General features: G+C 36.1%; 1 protein-coding gene across 4 annotated transcripts in view; it reads left to right on the top strand.

Annotated features, from left to right (window-relative positions):
• The window catches only part of atg5 (ATG5 autophagy related 5 homolog (S. cerevisiae)), a 40382-nt gene that overhangs the window by 15292 nt on the left and 2334 nt on the right, over positions 1–22756 (top strand). For all 4 annotated transcript variants that reach the window (XM_015054529.1, XM_015054531.1, XM_015054528.1 and 1 more), the window contains exon 7: positions 10893–11010. In XM_015054529.1, coding sequence (XP_014910015.1) covers positions 10893–11010 — 118 coding nt within the window. The remainder of the gene's footprint in view (positions 1–10892; positions 11011–22756) is intronic.

The following is a 22756-nucleotide window of genomic DNA, read 5'->3' on the forward strand; positions in this document are numbered from 1 at the left end:
CAGGATACTTTGCTCAGAATAGGCCAGTATAAAGTATAAATGCTCATGGAGATCAATAATACCATAATACCATGGTTTTATTGTTTAAAACAAACTTTAAAACGAAAATTTCCCTCTTCAGTTTGTTTAAAATGTTTAAAAACACATAATAAAATAACATTTAATAATTTTTATATTAGAAACATTATTATATGTTTTATTCTATGTTGATGCTCATAATGTTCGAGGAACTGGGTTGATCAGTGAATAGTGAACACTTCACTGAAATGGTGACTTGTGAAACCACAGTTCACTATTTCCGATCTGGCCAATCAGCTTTATTGGCCGGGTCTATTCACACAAACAAGGAATTTGACTTTGTTTAGACATGCTCCCAGTTTAGACATTTACATTCTACTTAAGCTGTTAAAATTTAGGTCAAGTTTATTTGCAAAGCACATTTCGGCATCCAACGCAGCTGAAAGTTCTTTACACCATAAAAACATTATTCGGTAGCCAATTATGAAACGGCAATAAATATAAAATTTTGTCAAATGCCATCAAAATCAAGAAGATGCACATATAATGTATTGATCAATGTTCCAGTAATTAATCAAAGGTTAAAGGTCGGTTTTTAGCTTTGATTCAAATGAACTCAATGTTTTGACAGTTTTGCTTTTTTTCTGGAAGTTTGTTCCAGATGGGTGGAGCATACAAACTGAATTCTGCTTCTCCAGTTTTGGTTCTGGGGATGCAAAGTAGACTAGAATCAGAAGACCTGAGTGGTCTAGAAGGTCGATAAAACACCAGGTCTATAATGTATCTGAGCCATTCAGGGATCTATAAACGGTCTATTGCTTGAGCTACAGGGTGCCAGTTTAAGGATTTGAGGTGATGTGCTCTATTTTCCTAATTTTTGTGAGAACACGTGCGGCAGCATTCAGGATACTGAATTCAGACAGTTTCAACTGAAACTGACTGAATTTTTTTAGGCAGACCTGTAAAGACACTATTGCAGTAGTCAATGATACTAAAGATATGGATGAGTTTCTCAAGATCTTGCTGGGACATTAGTTGTTTAATTCTGGAAATGTTCTGATTTTGCAATTGCCTTTATATGTCTCGGAAGGTTCAAGCCTGAGTTCATCACTACACCCAGTTTTCAGGCCTAATGCATAACTTCAGTTATGACACATCCTTGCATTGGTTTGTTCTAAGCATCTGCTCGGTGTTTGAATTGGTTCGTGACCACCTTTACTTAAATTTCAAAGAGAGATTTAAAATCAAAAACCAAACCATTTGCCTTTTTAAAGTAATAGAATTAAAAACATCAAGACCGCTGAAAGATCAAAAAGTCCTGTAGCCTTTTATAGGATTATATGAGCTTGATGTTATTAGTTTAATTATCAGTCTCTGTAGAAACTACGTGGTTCAATGATTCAAATCTTATTTCTAGATAAAGTACTATTAATGTATTTCACCATTAATTTTTTTCCACTTTTATTTTTCAGATTTATGCAAAGTAAACACACCTTCTTATCCAATAAGAAGTATCAGACCACATAGTTAATATGATTTAATTTGAACAATTCTATCAAAAAACTATTTAAATTCATTGGGATTAACTTGGACATTTTTGTAAAGCTCTTAACAATAACATAACTGTCATCAAACATGTACAAGTTTTGATTAAACTTTGATTTGAACTAAACTGAGTTGGTGGGATATCATCTATCTGTACATTGCAACATTACAGAGAGGTGCTGCCACCAATTTCTACATCCAATGTGGTTTGTCCTGCTTTGCTAGCTTTGGCTGTCAGACTTTTGTTGATGTGCCAGTTTCTACTCACCACCATTTATTCACACTCTCATAAAGTCACAACAAAGTCCTTGTAACTCAAGATGGGCCTGATGGGCCTTTAATTGCATCCTGTTTTTAGGTACAAAGGTGCAGTTTAGATTGTGATGCATCGTTGATGCATCTTTGCGCAAGTTCTAAGTGTAGGACGTGACAGCACCAAATTAGTGTATTCATGTGTAATAAGGACCTTTCATGCTGAAACATGCTGCTCTTGCCATTACGAAGATGATTTCTTAATGGAGGCTTAAAAGTTATGTAAGAATCAAGTGTGGCATGACAATCCTTTGCTTTTGTTTTGGTCTTGATTAACAACCAAAAGATCAGTGTTGTTTTCAGTTACTATGAATCGACAAAGGCAGCATAGTCAGGTGGTATAATTGAGGGATCTTGATTAAAATAAAATATCAACAAATAGTTTATTTCACCAATTCCTTCCAGAGTGAAGCTTGTCTAAATAGATTTATGCATACATAGTGATATATTTCAAGCATTTATATTGATTGATTTCATTGCTTATGCTAATAAATATCCAGTATTTGCTATCTCTGAAAATTAGAATAGGATTTTTAATATAGATATTTAGTCCTCCTGAAGAGTATGTCCATGGTACAGCACTCGATACTGAGTTGGGGCTCCTTTTGCATGAACTACTGAATGTGACATGGAGCTGATTATCCTGTAGCTTTGCTGAGGTGTTAAGGAAGCCACATGTGCTCTAATAGTGGTCTTTAACTCTTCTGCATTTTTGGATCGGGTGTCATTTCAAAGACAAGGTGCTGTGACAAACCAGCTTCTTTAGCAATGACTTTACTTTTTCAGTTCAATTGCCAAAATGAATAAATATTTTATTATTAGTCAAATTTATGGTGATACAACTCTGCAGAGCATTTTCTGGCAAATTAAAACTGAATTTTATGTTCAAGGCCTGTTTAAATAAGCTGTCTGGAAGAAAAAAAAGTAAGGAGAACAAAACTTTTTGACACTTGAAAGTTAATGTATTAAAAGTTATTTATGAAAGTTAATTTATCGCAATTATATTCATACCTTGATGCCTACAACCACTTTCCCTAAACAGCTTTATGACTTAGACCAGCAGAAATCAAATTTACCCTCAAATGGTGTTATGCTTATGTTATACATCACTTTTTTTCAGTTGCGTTTTTGGGGAATTGGTCACATAAATGCACAAAAACATATACTTGTACTGTAATTAATGAAACATTTTGATGTGTAAATGGCAACACTTGGAAATATTTTGTTTCAATTGTTTATTTCTTATTTTTTCTGATGTAAAGCACTTTGAACTGCCTTGTTGCTGAAATGTCCAATCAAATAAAATTTCATTAGATTTTTTTCAATTTATTTTAAGGTTGAAGGTTTTTTTTAAAATATCATTACTAACATTTCTTGTTAATGTTTTTAGTATTGAGAACTGCTTCACACAGTTTCTCTCAGCAAAATAAGTTTGAATACAGCAGCATAAAATATAATGAAAGACAAAGAAAAATTAATAGAACGACAAAATTTCTTGAGCAAAATGAAGTCTACTCTCAAATACACACACACACACACACACACCTGGATTCCTTTAAAGTCTAAGTGTTGTATTTAGTGTAAATAACGTGACACGTTTGATGCTCACAAAATTAATGACAACATTCAGTCTAAATAACAGAGAGGCTCATTTCCGTCTGGCTTGTTGTTTGTGGGGTGGAAGGCACCTCATCTGGCAGGGATGGCAATTAACGTGTGTTTTATTTATTTATTTTATTTATTTATTTATTTATTTATTTATTTATGTGTTGCAATAATTTAAAAAAGAGCAACGTGAACAAAATTCACATTGCAAAACATGCAGTAAATTCTGTATATGGATGCTCTTAAACCTATTCTTTCTTCCTTGATAATTATTGTAAGGTCTCTGAATTGCAATGATGAGCAGGTTATATTTTTTTTCTCACTTTGTCTTACAAATAATATCTGATTATTTTCATACAAAATCCAATTTTAATCATTTTTTGTTTTTTCAGACTTACTACAAATGAAAAATGTGAAATTATTTTACAGAACCTGCGTTTATTTCAGTCATCCACTCTTGAACTTGACCTGAATTCAAAGTTCAAATAAATACAAACTGTAAGATAAGATGGTAGGGAGGGTGGAGGCAGACATCACTCTGAAATATGGAAACCCGAGGAGTTAAAAAAATCCAGATTTTCCAGGAATTTTATCTTCAGAAACAGAAAATTCAATTATTCAATAAATCATGGCCCAGCCCTTTCCATTACTTTTGCCTAAACACTTTCACACATTTCTATAGGTCTACACATTGCCACAATTTATTGGCACTTTCATTTTATTAGTAGTATTATTTTGTTCTTATTTCTATCGTTGCGTGTTTACGTGCGTGCATTTACTTTGTTTTTTTAGTCTCTCTTCCTGCTCCAACAATGATGCCACTCTGCAATTTACAGTAAAAACGCAGCAGGTCCAAACCCCTCTTACTGTGAGGAAAGTAAATATTCTGTTAAAGAGACAGCTTTGCATTGTGTTTGCACTGTAGCAGTTGCCACTTCATGACTCATTGTTACTCACCAAACCCCAATGTAAGAGCTTGCAAATAGCCTCCAGCCACCCATTCTACGGGAAGGTGCCAGCTTCGACAAATGCATGCCTATTGCCTTCCAGGTATCTTGTAATGACTTAATCAGATGAGGGGGCTGTGGTGACAGCACAAAATATGGGAATGGTGGAAACAGTTGTGAGAAGACTTGCTAAAGGCAACGGGTGACATGCTTGTTTTGTTGGGCAAGTGGCGTTCACTGCTTTTACAGTAATGGCTTTAGTTGAAACATGACTGTCAGTGGAAAATATTTTTGTATTTAGTTTCCTCTGGCAAGCAGCTGAAGAACGACCACGCATACTCTAAGCTGTGTTGTCAGGAAACTGCTGATGCATACAGCTGTTCTGGGTGACTCTAAATATGACTAAAATATGGAAATATCAGAATTGTGGTTGATATGTAGCACACAGGCTTCTGATCAATGCCATCAAGTTCTGCAGAAGTCAAATATAGAAGTGTGTTGTAAGCCAGAAGGAAACTCCTACAACATGCAGGACTGTGGACCTGAGGACAAAGGCTGAGAAACACAGTTCTTTGGATCTTCGGAAATATAGTAAATGTGTTATTACAATGTGTAGACTATTTAGATGTGTCAGTAAGGGAATAGTGTTTGGGGAGCAATTATATATCTTTGTTTATCTTTCTGACTTTGTCAAGCTTCATTTCTAACCTGCTGAGTTCTTCTCCATGTCTATTTTGATTCTTCAGCTTTATTTATGAAAGTTCACAACATATCTGAGTGTTGTGATTGACTCAGTCCTGAACTTCCAAAGATGTACAACGTTGACCTTCTATCACCTGAAGAACATTTCAGGGGGCGTACAGCCAATCAATGATGAGGAAAATAAATAGTCCTACTAGATTGGCTGCAAAGCAGCTGAAGTGCTTACTATTTCTGTAATGAATGGTATTTCAGAGTCCTGAAATACAGATTCTAAGCATTCAGCTTCCCAGTTCCATTTTCTTTAGAATATTTTAGATATGCTCTACAAAAAAATCCATGAACAGACATATTTTCTTTAAATAGTTGTGACTTGTGTTCCACAGATAAATCCACAAATAGGTGAATCTGTGAATACACCTATTTGCAGATTAAAAAGTTGGAGTTTTAATTTATCAACAGCTGACCTCAGACTACAGTGGATATGCTTTCGCTCACCCCTGTCCGTCTGGAATGGCACATGGGTTGACAGTGCTTTATTTCTGTCCATTATTTTACCTTCAATTAGGTAGATTGATGTCTCCCGCATCAATTAGGGCACATCTTGAGTTCCGCTGGTCTTTTCCATCAGCGAGAGCAGGTGATATCTTTTCACCTAAATCCTAATGACACATCACTCTCTTTGTATTGCCATGTGCTGCTGTGCCAGCTAAGGTGTCAGGCCAGCTGAAAAGAAAGTGTCTTCATCCAAACAGTATCGGGCTTCTCTCCTTGGGGATCAGTAGATCTTCTTTGTACGTTGGCCAGCTCAATAATTCATGACCACCTATTTAAAAATGCAATGAAGTAGCTGTCACTTAGCACACTCTCTCTGCTCTGGCTCTGGATTGTGATCCCGCACGAAAGGCCTTGCTTCCTGTCAGTGACTCAGTCTTTCTGCGTAACCTGAGCCCCGACTTCGCGCCTCCACTGCCACCTTCCTCTTGCTGGTTCTCGCCTGGCTCTGGGGTGTGTAGTTACCATTTGGATACTTGATCTTAGGCTTTGCTGGTTTCCTTTTCTCAGCTCCATGATTAGACCCTATAGAGTGTCAAACTCCCTGTTTGACACCTCAGGTTGGGTATCGGTCTGCATCATGACTCTGTTTCGGAGAAGACAGTTCTTTTATTCTGCTGTAGTTCTTCGTAGGTAAAGCGAGGCAGCAGCTCTTTCTTGTAACAGTAAAATTCAAAAGTTCAGATTGAGGATGTTTTGTAATTGACAAAACATTCAGGTACATCTATATGTACTGTTACCTCTTATTTATATGAAGACTGTAGCTCCTTACTTTAGGTATGAATTAATCAAATCTAAGGCCTTGATTAAATCAAAATCGTTTCTAAAATGATGATCATATTAAAACATTGTCAACCTGAACAATCAAATTTTATTTAACTTAAAATATTTTATGAAACCTAGATCTCTTTAGGTACGTATATTAAATTAACCTTTTAGAAGGATAAAATATTTATGTTGAATTCTTAACTTCAGCTGTATTACACCATACCAAAAACGGCATGGTCAAACATAACATTTTATTTTAAATAATCAGAACGTTAGTTTTGATTAATTTGTAACATCTGGTTTAGAGATAAAATCTTTGTAATTGATCTTGCATCAACACTGTTGCCACCTGTCACAAACTCTTGGATGGTCTCCAGCCCATGAGCACTTTTTTAATGATGTCTGAACGTGGGTCACTTGGTAACAACCACTAAATCATTCACCTGCGCTTTAAGTGACTGACATTGACAAAGTGCTCTGCTGCTGAAATTGATTTAAAGAAAGACATAAATTTCAAAGCATGCGTAAAAATGACATGCTTGGAAGACTTTTCACTGGATTGTCTTGCTGTGGTGTTTGCTTCTAGTATGTTTACAAAAATCTCACATATCTGAGATTATTTTGTGAGAAATTTAAACTCACCAAGTGTAAATTTACAGACCCATTCAATATATACCCATTAGAATATATTTAAAAACCCATTTGATAATAATAAAAAGATGACCTTTAAGATGAGTATCAGATCAGACCAATAAAAAAAAAAACATTTTGTTTTTTTTTAAAGCAGAAGTGTGAGCTTAAAGAAAAACATATCATCTTAAAAGTTATTGTTGGAGCCTACTGAGTATTGGATTAAATTAGGATTTGCTAAATGACGGATGTTATTGATCCAAAGTTATGCTAATGATTACAAATGGGAGAGCTATTTTTTTATTTTCCATCCATCCATCCATTTTCTTCCGCTTATCCGGGGTCGGGTCGCGGGGGCAGCAGCTTCAGAAGGGAGGCCCAGACTTCCCTCTCTCCAGCCACTTCTTCCAGCTCCTCCAGGGAACCCCAAGGCGTTCCCAGGCCAGCCGAGAGACATAGTCCCTCCAGCGTGTCCTGGGTCTTCCCTGAGGCCTCCTCCCGGTGGGACGTGTCCGGAACACCTCACCAGGGAGGCATCCAGGAGGCTTCCTGACCAGATGCCCGAGCCACCTCAACTGGCTCTTCTTGACGTGGAGGAGCAGCGGCTCTACTCTGAGTCCCTGATCCCTGAGTCCTTGAGTATTTTTTATTTATTTTATTTTATTTTATTTTTTTGGTTTAGGGCCTCCTCCTAGTCATGTCTGAGTCCTGGTGTTATTGACAAGAAGAGGCAGCTGCTGTTTTTGATCTGATTGTTTGCAGTGAAGAAGTGAGAAGTGAAACAGTTTTTCTACCACAAAAGTAATGTTTATATTTAAATTTTTGTATAAAATCAACTCAGACTTTATTTTTGAAAGTAAAGCTAATCACTTAACTTTATTCTGAGTGCTTTTTATTTTTATTGCGTTGAGAACTTTCTCTTTAAAATACTAATTTTTAATTATGATGCAAGTCTAGCCCTGACAGTTATTTTCAAAGAGTACTTTTAATCTGACAAACTAGATTTATCTGGATGGATTTTCTAATTTATTGAATTTGACTTTAATAATCAGTTTAAAAGTACAGACTATAGGTTTTAGGGACATCTCGGGGCTAAATTTTGAAATCCAAAAGAATAATTAACTCACAAAAACCTGTTCCCAGCCAAGTCCACCCAGTCAACCGGCCAGCCAGCCATCCTGGTCTTTGGAGGGTCACAAGGAGTTGCAGTGAGAGGGCAGCTAAGAGCAGAAACTCAGGAAAGGGGCAGAAGAAACCCCTGATGCATCACTGAATACCAGTTATTATTTCTGAAGTAATTTCACCAGGAGTTATTTGGCTATGTATTGCATAATTACTTGTAAGAAGTTGTAGTTCATTCTAGAAATTGAACAATACTCTTGATCTTTGATTACTAATATTTCTTAGAGATGCACAATGTACCAAATCACAATATTTATTGCAATATTACAATTGCACAGCACTGTTTGGATGCATTATTTGGAGTCTTTTATTTTTTAGATGTCAGGCTTTTTTGGTTTGTATATCAATACTATATTTGGCCCCAGTTCTCTTAATGTCCAGATCTGTTTTACATCTTTAGTAGTTGAGATGCTAAAGTTTCCTGAGAGTGATGGGAAGTCTCATTATAACGGCAAAGAAATGTGTCTGGAAAATGTGGGTTAATTATCCTAAATATCATTTTACACAATAGTATTTCCAAATAAATATTTTTTGTGATATAATGGAACCCTAATCAATTTGATTTAAGTTCTGGTTAGTAAACAATAAAAAAGGTATCACAGACCACCAAGACAAAGACTGTTTTACTATTAAACATTCACTTAAGAGCTTAAACTTCTCTGGAAATGGTTGACTAATCAAATTAACCACTTCCAATTTAGTTTGTTTGTTTTTTTTTAGTTTTTCACCAAAGCCTTTTAGGCTCGACTCTATGGAAGTAGTTCAAAGACCATACCAGTTTCTACTTGAAGAATTATCAAAGCTTGAGTTCTTGAGTAAAGCTCTCACAACTGTGGACACTCTTATCTGGCGTCTGTTGGTAATTTTACAGGGTTTCTTTCACATCCAAGTCATGGAATGTTGTGGTGACTCGGTTGAGTCAAAAACAGTGGAACGCTGTATTCCTGAGAATATTTCAAAGTTGTTTATCTTTTCTGTCATGATTTACTCCGTTTACATTCAGCCGTTGCTCCTTCCCAGAGCATTGTGTTTTGTTGTCAGAAGTAGGAAAAGCTTTACTTCCTGGATCACTTGACAAATAACTTAGGGAGGCTATGGCCACAGTTCAAAGACTCATCATAGTGAGAACATGCATCATTCTGTAAGTATATACAATTTCAGAAAAGGAACGATTACACTGATAGAGCAGATGTGATCCAAGATTAAGCTTCTTATAATATTCCGACCATTTCAGTTAGAAAATGATTTCTAATAGTTCCTCATGTCACTCATCAAAGAGGAACTAAACTGTACGGATGAGTACAAGGAATTTAGACCAGTGGGTCACAGTGTGAACGACATTAAATAGATGTGTTTAAATCTTAATAGAAGTTGTGGATTTGTCTTTTATGGACTGATTGAGACTGTCACATTCACTATACTGTTCTTTCCTTCTGAAAAGCTTGGAGTGCCAGACGAGCTTTTAGTCTCAGTAGGAATCTATTTTTCTTCTAGCTACGCACTAAAGTACCAGAAAATGAGATCCAGACTGATTCTGAACAATAAAACATCTTGGCGTCGCTTCTAACATCTGTGAAATCAATGTAGATTGCTTAATATTACATTCTAAACATTGAGGCTCATCAAACCACCACTTCGCCAGGTTTTCATTCACAACATCTTGCGTACATCCTGTTGTGGATTCTTTCACTCCCTGCCCTTCTAACCTCTATTAATCACATCAGAAATTTCCCACAGTGTTTTACAGAAAGCCAGTCCTTTTACTGGACATTTTGTTTTTGCCCCAAAGTTACCGAAGTCAAATTTATATTTTGACTGAGGGGAAAATGCTTTAGTTGGATGTCTTTTCTACATGGACCTTCAGCATCAATATGTGAATTTAAGTATTACATTGTCATAATAATCATGCCCCTTGAATCACAAACTAAAACCTTTTTGTATTTTATTTGAAATTATGTGGTACACCAATACAAGCTAACACATAGCTGTAGTGGTATTCTTTGAAGACTAGATGCTTTTAGAGAACATTAATGAACTGATGACAACAGAAACCAGAGAAAACACTGGTGAACACATAAGTATCGAAAATCACTTATTGAAAGTATACGTGGTGTTCAATGAAATTTGTCAGCAGCTCTCTCTCTTTAAATATTAAATACAAAAGAAATATTTTTGCACACAACTTGAGACAGACAGAACTATGAAGTTGGAATAGATAATCCTTTATTATCCCACACCTAAGAAATTCAGGTGTGCCAGCAGCAAGTTGCAGGTTAATAAAAGTATGCATATTCAAAGACAAAGAAGATATATGTAAAATAAGAATAAGAAACTGAGAAGTGGCAAATTTACAAAATAAGAAAAAATACTGCTGCACAGTTATTAAAAATGACATATTATATTCAAAAGAACTATGTAACTTAGCTGGGTAATTTAAAAAAAATCTGAATAACTTTGCATGTCCATAAATAAACATCAAAAATGAAAAAAATGTAAATAACAGCACAGATGTAAACTCTTATTAAGTTTGACAATGTCCTATTGAGAATGTAGAGTAAATATTTGGCATTTGACAGGTTAGAATCATTTTATTAATGTGTACTAGTTTAATTTGCTGTGCTTTAATTGCAGACGCTGAGCGACAGGCCATTCATCCAGAAACTGTTTCGCCCTGTTTCGCCCGACTGCAATGCACACACACTTGGTGACCTGCTGAAGGAGATGTATCCAGATGCTTTGACAAATGATGGTAAGCAATCAAGCAGCGATTTCAAGCATTACCAGCTTAACCACTAAGTCCAGACAATTTTTTGCCTGATTGTTTAATTAAATATAAGCTGTGTTACTCTTGATAAAGAAAAAGGAAAGGACTGTCCTCAAGGTTATTTTATTTGTTCTGCTTGTGAAGGAATTTTTGAGATCCACATTTTCTGATAAAACTACTGGAGGACAAAAATGAGGGTTAATAGCATTTGCATTGAATAAAGATGTGGGCAAACGCAATGAAAGTGAAAGGAGAGAGTGAGAGGAAAGCTTAGATATGACAAGAATTTTGAGTTTTCCACCAGACATCTAACACACTTAGCTATCAAGGATGTCTAAGTGTGCCATTTATTTTTACAACAAAGCTTCCACCTACACTCACTCAGATGACAGCCCAAAATACATTTAAGTTAGATGTGAAGTTTACAAAATATTAGGGATCTAGACCAAACTGCTTGTGTCAAAACACTTCAGGTGACATCCACTAAAAGTGCAGCTCAAATCGACTTTATAGACAACCAACTATGAAACTGAGTTGGTAAAAAGAAAAATTTCTATTGCATAAATAAATGGCTCAACATTCAGAGTTGAAGAGTGTTGATGTGGATGAAAATCTAACAATATAATTGTTAGATATAAATCAAATACAACACATTCCTCTTTATTGCCACCTAAAACTGACATTTTTTTATAATTGCGTTTATCTTTTCAGTTAGTTCACATGCCAGACAGTGGCTGCTTTGTTTTATCTGATATGCTGCTGGGGTGCAGCAATATATTAAATTTACGTGTCAATACCGAGTTCAAGAGAAGTATCATTGTTGAATAATCTGAGGAAATTTGAATGCACCACATTTTCCTCAGCCTTCTCTCATTCTCCTTGAGCTTTAGCACACTGGTTTATACAATTTATTTCAGGTGCAAACATAAGGCAGACCGTCCAACTGCTGTAACACGTTGGAAACCAGAGTTAGATGGCATAGCACATTAAATATAGGGAGTCATACTTAAACTACTTTCCTTTCCACCTCAATCTTAATTTTATTTTACCAGATGAGGTCACACAACAGAAGGTAGATAGTGGTTTGAGAGAGACGCAACCTTTAAGAGAAATATGATGATGTATTAATATCATATGCTTTGTAATCTCATGAAACCCCTTTAATATATAGCATAAAAAATTAAGTACTAACACGTAGGCTTGTCATGATATGTTTTGCTGAATGATGAACTGTTTCACAAATTATTTTGAAATGTAATATTGTGATAATAGTAATGCAAGTTCCCTCTCTCAAAAACCAACTTGTATTCTGTAGAGGACACTACAAATATATCCAAAATAAAACACAACAACCAAAAACGATAAATGGAAATAAAAACTACAGGCAACCACAACCATAAATTAAATTGATTGTCTCTGAACCAAAATATATTAATCAGAATGGATATGATCAAACTAATGTTAAAGTGTTTACTATACAACAGATTTACTTGCACGTTACCTGGTCGTATTAGTAGATCTTTGGTCATCTTGTACCTATTTAGAGCACCTGAATCCAGTGATTCCTCTTTTTTTCACTTTTGGTTCAACTTGTTTTTCCCAAACAAACTATCCAGGTTTTTAAAATAAAAGAAAAAAAGGTTTTAAACCTAGTTATTAAAACAATAGACAGTTACCCTGAGTGATTTGAATAAATTTGTTTTTACTGTAATTTTATTGATCTGCATAAAACACACAAATGGTAGTAATTGAACCGTACCTGTTGTTTCCTGGTTTCTAATTATATTCGGACAGCAGATGCAGCTTTTAAGTTCTGTGGGTTTGTGGTGTACCTTGGAGTTGCAGCTGTAAGGGAGCAGAGCTGATGATGAAAGAAGAGATGAGAGGAAAGGGATAGAGAAAGGCCAAGCAGCAGTCAAAACAGAGAGTGTCTGCAAAAGAAGAGAGGGGAAGTAGATAAAGAGACAATAGTATGTTGGGAGTACAAACCCGCAGGAGACTCACCTGCACAGAGGCGACAACCATTAACACCGCCTTCTCTTGTCTGTCTGCCTACCTGTCTGTCTAATAGCCACTGTCTTTGTGTCTCCATCCAGCATCTCTTTGCTTATATCTCACACTCACTTTCATATCCAGAACTGAAAACCCTGACCGGATTGTAAGATTTTTACTCGGATATATCAGCTACTCATCACCAGAAAATATTTTATTTGGTTAAAATACAGCAATAATACCTACAGAATAGATTTTGTTAGAAGTAGGAGGTGCGTGGCTCAGTCGGTAGAGCAGTTGGACTCATCAATGAAGCCGTCTTGTTGTCAGTTCTCAGATTACATGTGAGATTACTGTTGAATAAAAGGGCACCAGTTCCAAAAGCGCTCCTTAAAAGCGGCAAGAAAATGTTTTGAGCTTGTGTCACTAAAGACATTGTGCCCAGTGTTGCTACATATCTTAAGTTTGATAGATTTTTTTAAATTTATTTTTTATTTAAATGGGACAGCACATATTAATGAATGTACAATGTTGTAAATACACCAGATTTAGCAAAATGCTCATTTCCATTCGAAGTCCCATAAAACAAACACAAGATACAAACATTCATACAATACCTTGCATAAAAATATAAAATACGATAAAAACAAACAAAACCTCTTTTATATTTGCGAAATTCTTCAAAGATACCTTAGGTTCAAAGATCATAGTGCTTGACACCAAGTACCTTGAGCCTTTGAGTACCCCAAGGCTCAAGTACCCCACATGTGATTTTTTTTTTTTTTTTTTTTTTATCAGTGGCTTGGTAACTGTTGTTTTTTTTATATTGGGTGAAAACAGCTGATGAGTTTATTATTTGAATCAGATCAAATGCAATGATAGACAAAACTTTAAGGAAAGTTGTGGATAGGATATCAAGACAGCAGGACGAGGAGTTTAACTGACATATAATTAAACATTATACTGTTGTTTGCCTTGCCTTGCTAGAGTGGAGTTCAGATCCTAGAGTCACAGGAGGGTTTGGTAATCAGGATTATTGATGATTTTGCTATTGATGTCACAGAAGAATATATCAGTTGCAGGTTTTTGTCTTAAGTGATTTGTTCAGTTTTTTTCTTGTAGATTTTGCAGGGAACCTGGAATCGAGTGTTTAATGGGAGCAGTGGAATCTATAACATCTGGCATTTTAAAATGGAAGTTTTCTATCAACTCATTGGCATGCTGAAGGGGAGATGTGAGAGTAAACTTGATTTCATAGACGGTTTCATAGACCGTACTTCCACTGGCATTTATAAATTCAGGCCGGATTAACAACCCCCAGTTTCCATTGCGAAAAGGATTTACAAATGGGGATTGCTGTTTGCAACAGTGTTTATAAACACAAAAAGTAAGTTAAGGACGAAACTAAATAATATACAACCAATATTAGTGTATTTGTTTCCATGGATGTCATTGTTTGGCTCTGTGGGAACAGTGTGGATCCTTGAATTTTTTAGATAAAAGGCTAAATTAAACAGGTTGTTATGTAAAGATCATTATTTTTGAGCAATGTATTTACTTCAAGGTCCTTTGTGAAAGAGATACAATACTAGAATTCATGACCTTGTTACATATTTCAATGTTTTCATAGAAACAAGTGTTTTTTTTTTTTGTTTTTTTTTTTGCAGCTAAAGAGTTTTTATTGTACAATGCTTAGACTTGGATTCCAGTCTGTAGTAAAAGCTGTTTAGTTTAGGCTTTAGGCAACAAACCATTCAGCCAACGCTTGAGATGGTCTCTAAACAGTAACATCTGCTAAACACTATGATCTTCTTGAAGGATATTTTTAACCATGTGATGGATGGTTTTACAGCCCCTGATTTGTTTCAGTCCTGTTACTCTTTATATATTTAATTGGGACTGAATTGCTAAATTTTTATCTAGCGTGAATATTTCCTGGAAAGAAAAATAGCGTCTTACTATTTTTTTTTCTACTTTTTTTTTTTTTTTTTTTTACCTTGATCTAACTTGTTTTTCTTCTTTGATCCTATATCTCTGTCTCAGGTGTAGTCTTCAACATCTTCTGTCTGCTATGGAGGCCTTTTATGTCTTTGAGTTTAAATCTCGGCTTTTCTTTTCTCTCCTCCCTCCAGAGGAGTCTGCCAGCCTGCCTGGTTGATCAAGGTGAAAGTGGCCCTTTTGTCTAAAGACGTTTGTTTGGTTTCCTCCTCTTCCTCGGGTGGTAGATAGGTTGGATGATAGCCAAGGATTATGGTGGCGTGTTTGGATTGGAGAACCCGGGGAAGTGTGTTCAGAGACTTTGTAGAGCGGTGGCGTTTTAAGGGAGTGGTTAGCAGGTATTGTTCATAAGTTCAGAGAACTTTTTTTTTTTTATTATTTTTTTATCTCCAAGACCCTAACATATAACAGTCTGGGGTGCTCTACATCTCTGTGATCTTTCAAACATAAAATAACAACCCTTTCTTTCAAACACGCTCCCTCCCTGTTATGTCTGAGAGAGGATTTCTATTGACCCCTCTGGGACCCAGAAAGCAGTTGCAGCAAACAAATAGGGGTGGCTTGCATTAAGAGCTGGAATGACTGGGGATTCCCAAATCTTTTCAAAGCCATGGACGAAAGTCTGTGTTGCCATGAGGCTATCCCTGTGCCGCGTGAACCAAACTCAAAACATTGCGTTCCCGTAAGCAGTGGTCAGCTCTGACGTGTGTTCTTACTGTCTCATGTATTTTGTTTTTCTGAAATCAGGTGTGTTATTGAGCAAGATTTTTGGCAGAATGCTTTGGGCTTACTGCAAAAGTCAGTCTAGAGGGCAGTACTTCCCACATGTTCAATGACTGACAGATGATTCTCGTAAGCAAGGTGTCTGTTTTCTTTAAAGGTGTCTTTTTTAATTATTTTTGGAGTTGTGCCTAGTCTTGAAAAACCCTGTATTGATATCTGTCTGTGAATAATCAAAGGAAACCCCCACATTTTCATAATCCCCCCACAACTCCACCTTGGCCCCTCCTTTTCAGCTGGGTGACAAATCCACACCGTTTCCCACCCACGTTCCTCCACCTCATTCCCATGTATGGCGCCGCCCACACATGAATCTCATGCCCCTTCACAGAGCCTGTCTTGGCAGCCAATACAGCTGTGCTTATCAGACACTATGTCTCAATTCAGAGGCTGCAGGGGGAAGTGCAGGTTTCAGTGGCTGTTTTGATTCAGATGATAGTGGGTTATGGTTCGTATGTGGAGGCGTTTGAGATGTGCGACAGGGGAATTCAGAATGGCTCGAAAGCCTGCTCAATGACGCTGTCTATTGTTGACTGAGATGAGCTCTGCTTTAATCTTTCTGCTTTCTAACTCTAGTCACAACAGAGTGGCTAAAAAATAAAACAATTAGACTATTGGAAAAACATATCAAAATACCTTCAAGACTGAGAAACCCTTCTTATTAGTTTAGTGAAATTTTCTACAGAATCTTTAGAAAGATTCTTTTGTGGCATGTTTGTGTGAAAATGTTACGGATCTGAATCTTCTATTTTCTCCACTCTTAATAGATTTTTTTTTAATTGTCACTGCCAGCCAAATTTGAATTTTTTTTGCCCTTTAAAGATTTGTTTGAAATTATTTAGCCGGATGTGAAAATATATTTGCCCCCCTTTTTAAAATTTCCTTGCTTTTTTTAGGTTCAGTTTTACAACTTACTGTTTATTGCCATTACTGCAGAAAGAAGAAACCACCTAAATAAAACCAATTATGTAAAGTAGTCTAAACTAGTGTTTTCCAGTGTTTCCCATTCCTGGCCGTTAAGGCACACTGCTCTGAGTGTTTTAGGTAATTCCCTGCTGTAGGCCACTTTATGTCAATTGATGGCTGATTAACAAGCTTATACTGAACTGCAATAATCTGAATCAGATGTGTTTAAAGCAGGGAAACATCTAAAACACTGGTGTTAAAGATCTTGTAAAGCAAAACATTAGGTCTAGTGCTAAAAATATTCCAGAACAGATAAGAAGTAAAGTCACTGACATATATCAGTCTGTAAAGGATTGCACAACCATTTCTGAGACTTTGGGACCAAAGTGTGAACCCTACCAGGAATTACTTACCAAACGTACCTGGAAAGAGCAGTAGTGACTTATACATAAGGTCACAAAAGGATCTAAAGCATTGCATGCCTCTTTGTCTCATTTGATGTTGGTTTGTGATTCAACAAAAAAAGGCACTGAGCAAAATGCCATCTATTTGTGAGTCCCGAATAGAAAACCACTGCTGACCAAAAAGCGCACAAAGATCTATTTCATATCTTCCAATTAAATGTCTTTATGATTCCCATGACTTTTGTCTAGATATTCTGTGGAGCGATGAGACAAAAGTGGAGCTTTTTGGAATGTGTAATGTCAGAAAAAGACATGCTGTACTGGAACATGGTGGTGGAGCTTTGATGGTCTTGGGCTGCTTTGCCTCTTCAAGAACTGTAGGGTTTGCTGTTAATTGCCTTCCCACCCTCCAAAGAAAAAAAACACACACAAGATTACATTTTGGAGTAACCTAGTCAGAAGTCTATGCTTTTTTGACATAATAAATGCAATCTTATATTTGAAACTGCTTTTGCAGTTAGTCTGATTATCACTCTGTGGTATATAGAAAACGTTTGCCAAGAAAAAGCAAAGAACGGTAGAAGTCTTATGGGGAGGAAATACATTTTCATGTATTGCACTCCATCAATGGTATGTTTACTTATTCGGTCGTTGATGGAAAAAAATAGCATTTACTTTCTTCTTGCAGCATCATAAATGTGTGTTTATTTACCCATTAGATAGTGGATTCTTATGTCAGCCTGTGAGTCTGAACTGCTGCCAGTTATACGGTCAGACACAGTTTGGTGAAAACTTGCGGTCTTCGTAAATGACATTTGGCTGTGCTTAGCTGAAAGAACATGTCGTCTTGGCCAACAGCTGAGTACCACTTAACCACAGGGTGTGTGTATGTGTCAGCTAAAAGCCATTTTTTTATACATAAGCATCCTTCCATTGAAATACTGTTATCAATAATGTTGTTATGGCTTGGAGGAAGCCCACTAATTACATTACCACTGCTGTAGCCTTCATTTTCAGTTTTATTAAAACCTTGTGCTAATTTAGGGCCTATTCTGTTTTGCCTTGCTGAAGTTTTGGTGGACTTGACTGACTGAAAGCAACCTTTACTTGTATAACTTCTTGTTTGTCCAAATACTGAACATGCAGAATCAGAATTTAAGTTTTTCAGGATTTTCTTTCAGAGCTTATTCCTGGCAAGTCATAATAACCAATTGGCGGTACCTTTGAAAGAGTGTATTGTAGTTCACAAAACAATAAGAAACCTTGTGTATCATCGGTTCCTCTTATGTGTTATACTTCTTGAACAAGGTTTCATAAGCCTGATAAACTGTTTTGGTTTATTTGTAATAGAAGATTCACACTATTTATAGCATAACGAAAACTTATTTTTAAAAAAAGTTGTTCTCAAAAGAGTGAGGATGTTTGTATTAAACAAAACAAGTAAATAGGTTTATAATCCAAAATGATGCAGAATGGCTTAAATATAGACTTAAATGTATATTTAGTTTAGAAATACTTTTTAAAATGGATTCAAGCAAAGTTTTTCCTATTGTTAATGGCCACTTCAGAGATTCCCAGAAAACGGTGGTTATCAAACTGGGAAAACACCTGATTTTTAACATTCCTCACTGTTGTATTGTGTCATGTTAACCTCATGGTTACATCTGCACTTTTCGGCAGCATGAGGGGAAATTAAAGCCTCTGTATTTACTGTAATCACAGGCAATTTTTTTCTGCCCTTTAATGTAACACAGAGTAAGACTTGTTTTCCTGTTTACGCTATGATCTCTGTTCTGCTCATGAGTTATTAGCTGTCAATCTGAAGGAATTTCAATTTTTTCCCCCAACATGTTATGTTTACATTCTGAGGAGATACTCAACTAGTAGCTCCTGAAGTGTTTCAAATATACATATTGTAAGCTACTTGACCATCTTACTCCATACAGTCACTTAATTTCCCCACTGCGGGATTAATAAAGGAATATCTTATCTTATCTTATCTTATCTTATCTTATCTTATCACTGTTATGTAAATGTGGCAACAGAAGTCTCTGAAATTTTCTGCACATCAACAGTAACCTGTATTTTTGACATGCTTTTCAAAAATACTCAACATTCAATGCAACCCTTTTACTAGGTTTTGAGTTTATATCCTCAATATTTAACTCAGACAATATATAAAAGGTTTTGAAATGCACTATCAGTGATTTTGGTGAGTGATTTTATTTAATTTTTTTAATTTAATTTTAGCTGCTTTTAGTGTCTCTTAAACAACTAAATTGTAGCAAATGGTATTCAGGATATTTTTTGTACTTGCTAAAATAATTAAAAAATGTATCTGTCTTCACAATAGCCTGTTCACTCACCTGTTCAGACAAATTGACCAGAGGCATGCAGAAGGACATAGGTTTCTCTTTTTTGGGCGGGGAAGGAGAAGAGATGTACATTTCTGACAGACATTGCACTGAATGTGTCAACAAAATCATTTTTGAAAACATTTGCAACACCAAAACTCTTGATGGTAATTTGTTTTAAACATAGTTGAAAGGTTGATCTAGTGGGAATTTTCAGAGTTTCTGGCTTCTGGGACAATTACAGGGTCACACTAGAAAGCTAGAAAAGTTGGATAAGAGGTAAAATTTCTCAACTGATGCAAATATTTTTGCAAAGGTTAAATATGTTTTTAGGTTGAGAAAGTTGCTGTTGGCACATTTCCTTTAGACTTAGTTGATCGGTTATTTAAATATTCATATTTTATGCTGAGTTAAACTCATAGGCCCAAAATCTGGAAGTAGTGATGGACTCTGATCTGAACCTTCAAAGCCACATAAAGACAGTTATAAAGTCGGCCTTCTATCACCTGAAGAACATCTCCAGGATTAGGGGACTTATGTCTCATTGAGATCTAGAGAAACTCGTCCATGCGTTTATCTTTAGTCGCATTGATTACTGCAACAGTGTCTTCACAGGTCTGACTAATCAATCAGACAGCTGCAGCTGATCCAGAACACTGCTGCTCGTGTTTTCACTAAAACCAGGAAGTTAGAGCACGTAACGCCAGTTTTAAAGTCCCTACGCTGGCTCCCTGTAGCTCAGAGAATAAACTATAAAATACTGTTGTTAGTACGTTGATTCTGGTCTGCTCTGCATCCCCAGAACCAGAACCAAACATGGAGAGGCAGCATTCAGCTTATATGCACCACAAATCTGTAACAAACTACCAGAAAACTGAAAATCAGCCAAAACACCGATTTCCTTTAAATCCAGACTAAAAACCCACCTGTTTAGAGTTGCTTTTGGAACATAATCATGAAACATTAATCAATAAACTGATGTGTAATGATGACAAAATGTAATGTTGACTTTGTGATCTATAACACAAAGCACTTTGAAATGCATTGTTGCTGGAAGGTATTATACAAATAAAATTTTATTTGATTTGCTAGTGATAATGGCTTTAAACTCTTGGTGCGACTTTATTGGCTGCTTGACTAAAAACACTCTTCAGTAGCAAAGTCACCTTTACGTTCCCCAATATTTAGATTCACGACTGAACACGTCTCAACTGTCCTGATGGTGCAGATGTTCATTTTGCAATCTGGAACTCAGATGTTTTCATGCTTTAACAACAGTCTAAAGTGGTTTTACTGAGTGTCAGACTGAGTAATTCATATCTAGGTGGTTATTGGGATGACCTATAGGAATATATATTTGACTGAAAATGTTGTGCAAGATGTTGTGGGTGTTGCATACTGTAGATTTCCCCCGTTTATCATAATGAGACTGTAATACACCTACTCCACCTACATCTAGTCGAAGCCTGAATGCAAGTGAAGAGTATGAAAACCTGCCAGAAAGGCGGTGTGTGTGTGTGCGAACCAGAGAAAGTGTCTTCTCTCCTTTTTTCAGTGAAGCGGGATCACACCTTTTACTTTCTGTGTTTTCTGTCCACCTTACCTCCACAGTGTCTCAGGGTTTTGCTCATTTTACAAGCTTTTCTTCACCTTAATGAGCTCATTTTTATTTATTTGCTGTTCTTTTCAAGTCTACAAAGTTTTTCAGTAACATTAGCCCACTTAAACGCTGTATTTTACTTATATGTGAATAAGTAGAATACTTATTAACACAATTGATCTAAATTATACTTGTAATTTAGATCAAATTTAAACAATATTTTCATCCCAGTCACTTTTAGTCAGATCACACGGTAACGCAGAAACACACAGGACAAACAACCATACTCACACTCACAATGGTAGATTAAATAGACCGGTTAATGTAACAGTCATATTATTTTTTGTCTGTTTGTATTTACTGTGGGACGAAGTCGGAGTACACATGCATGGAGAGAACATTAGAACTTCATGCAGAAAGACCTCTGGCTGGGATTTGAACCCAGGAACCAGCTGTGGCACCTTGCAGCCTAAAATGAGCTAATATAACTCGGTACATCCTTTATCATTTTACATTTATGCTTATATTCTCATTTCACAAATACTTTATATTTTTAAGTATCCAAGTTTTATGTGTTACTGCTACAAAGGTTTCCATAAAGCAAAAAGCAAGCAATTCTGGTGAAGGGAAAAATCTTAACATGTGACGGTTATTGAAAGAAAATACTGCTGCCATTGTTTTCAGTAGGATTATCATCATGCAGACACAAAGTCAAATCCATAATTTTGCTTTAACATACAAGTTGTAATTTACACTTTTGCTAAAAATATTTGTTCCAAATAAGATGTTCTTAACGAGTTTTACTGTTGGCACGATGCTCCATCCGCACTGAACCACCATTTTGTTTTGCAACATCTTTATGGTTGCAGCTTGGTGGTTAGCGTCTTGCCACTACCACCAACAGCTCAGCTCTTGTCTGCATGATTTTTTTTGTTGTCTAGGCATGCTGCAGAAATAATTTCTTTACTTTAAAGAGTTGAATTATTTTCTTCATGCATATCCTTTTTTCAACAAAGATGCTCAGTTTCTTTATAGTTTGTACTCCTCAGCCTCTGATTTATCAAAATTGATATAGGATGGGAAAATCAGCTACCTTTATTATGTTACGTTATTAACAGAGCAAATTCTGCATAACATAGTTTTTCATTTCACCAGCCTAAGTTTGGCATTCCTTAATTTACCCCCTTTCCATTGCATATGTAACCTTACTACATTTACCAGATTTTCTGTGCAGTATGATTGCATAATATTGCATGAAAAACTTACAAATGCAGTGTTACATTGTAATGCAGTATATACTGAGAGGTAATAAATTGAAAGAAAATCCCAAATAGTGCAAACACTATTATGATTTTTTGCTTTTTTTTTTTTATTGCAGTTTCATTCAGAATATGCATTTCTGATACCCAAGAGTACTTGATTGCTCATTTTCTGAGAGGAAAATCTACTAAGAGGTTGTATTGGATATTTGATGCAAGGTTTGTGCAGATTTCATCTTGCCAGTTTCCCAGCAGGTGTTGGGTGGAGCTGTTTCTCAGACCGTCAGTTAACACACAGCCTCAACCGTCCTCTTGATATTACGTGGAACTGAAATGTCATGTGCTGGTGGGTTTGACTGCTAGTGCCTATGTATATGTATATATAGGTTATTATATTTATTGGTGTCTGTGTGTGTGCATGTTCAGGAGTCGTTGACG

This window comes from Poecilia latipinna, unplaced genomic scaffold (genome assembly GCF_001443285.1).
Source record: "Poecilia latipinna isolate Pla-1442-1.1 unplaced genomic scaffold, P_latipinna-1.0 Scaffold1258, whole genome shotgun sequence".
In the NCBI taxonomy this organism is placed as follows: Eukaryota; Metazoa; Chordata; class Actinopteri; order Cyprinodontiformes; family Poeciliidae; genus Poecilia; species Poecilia latipinna.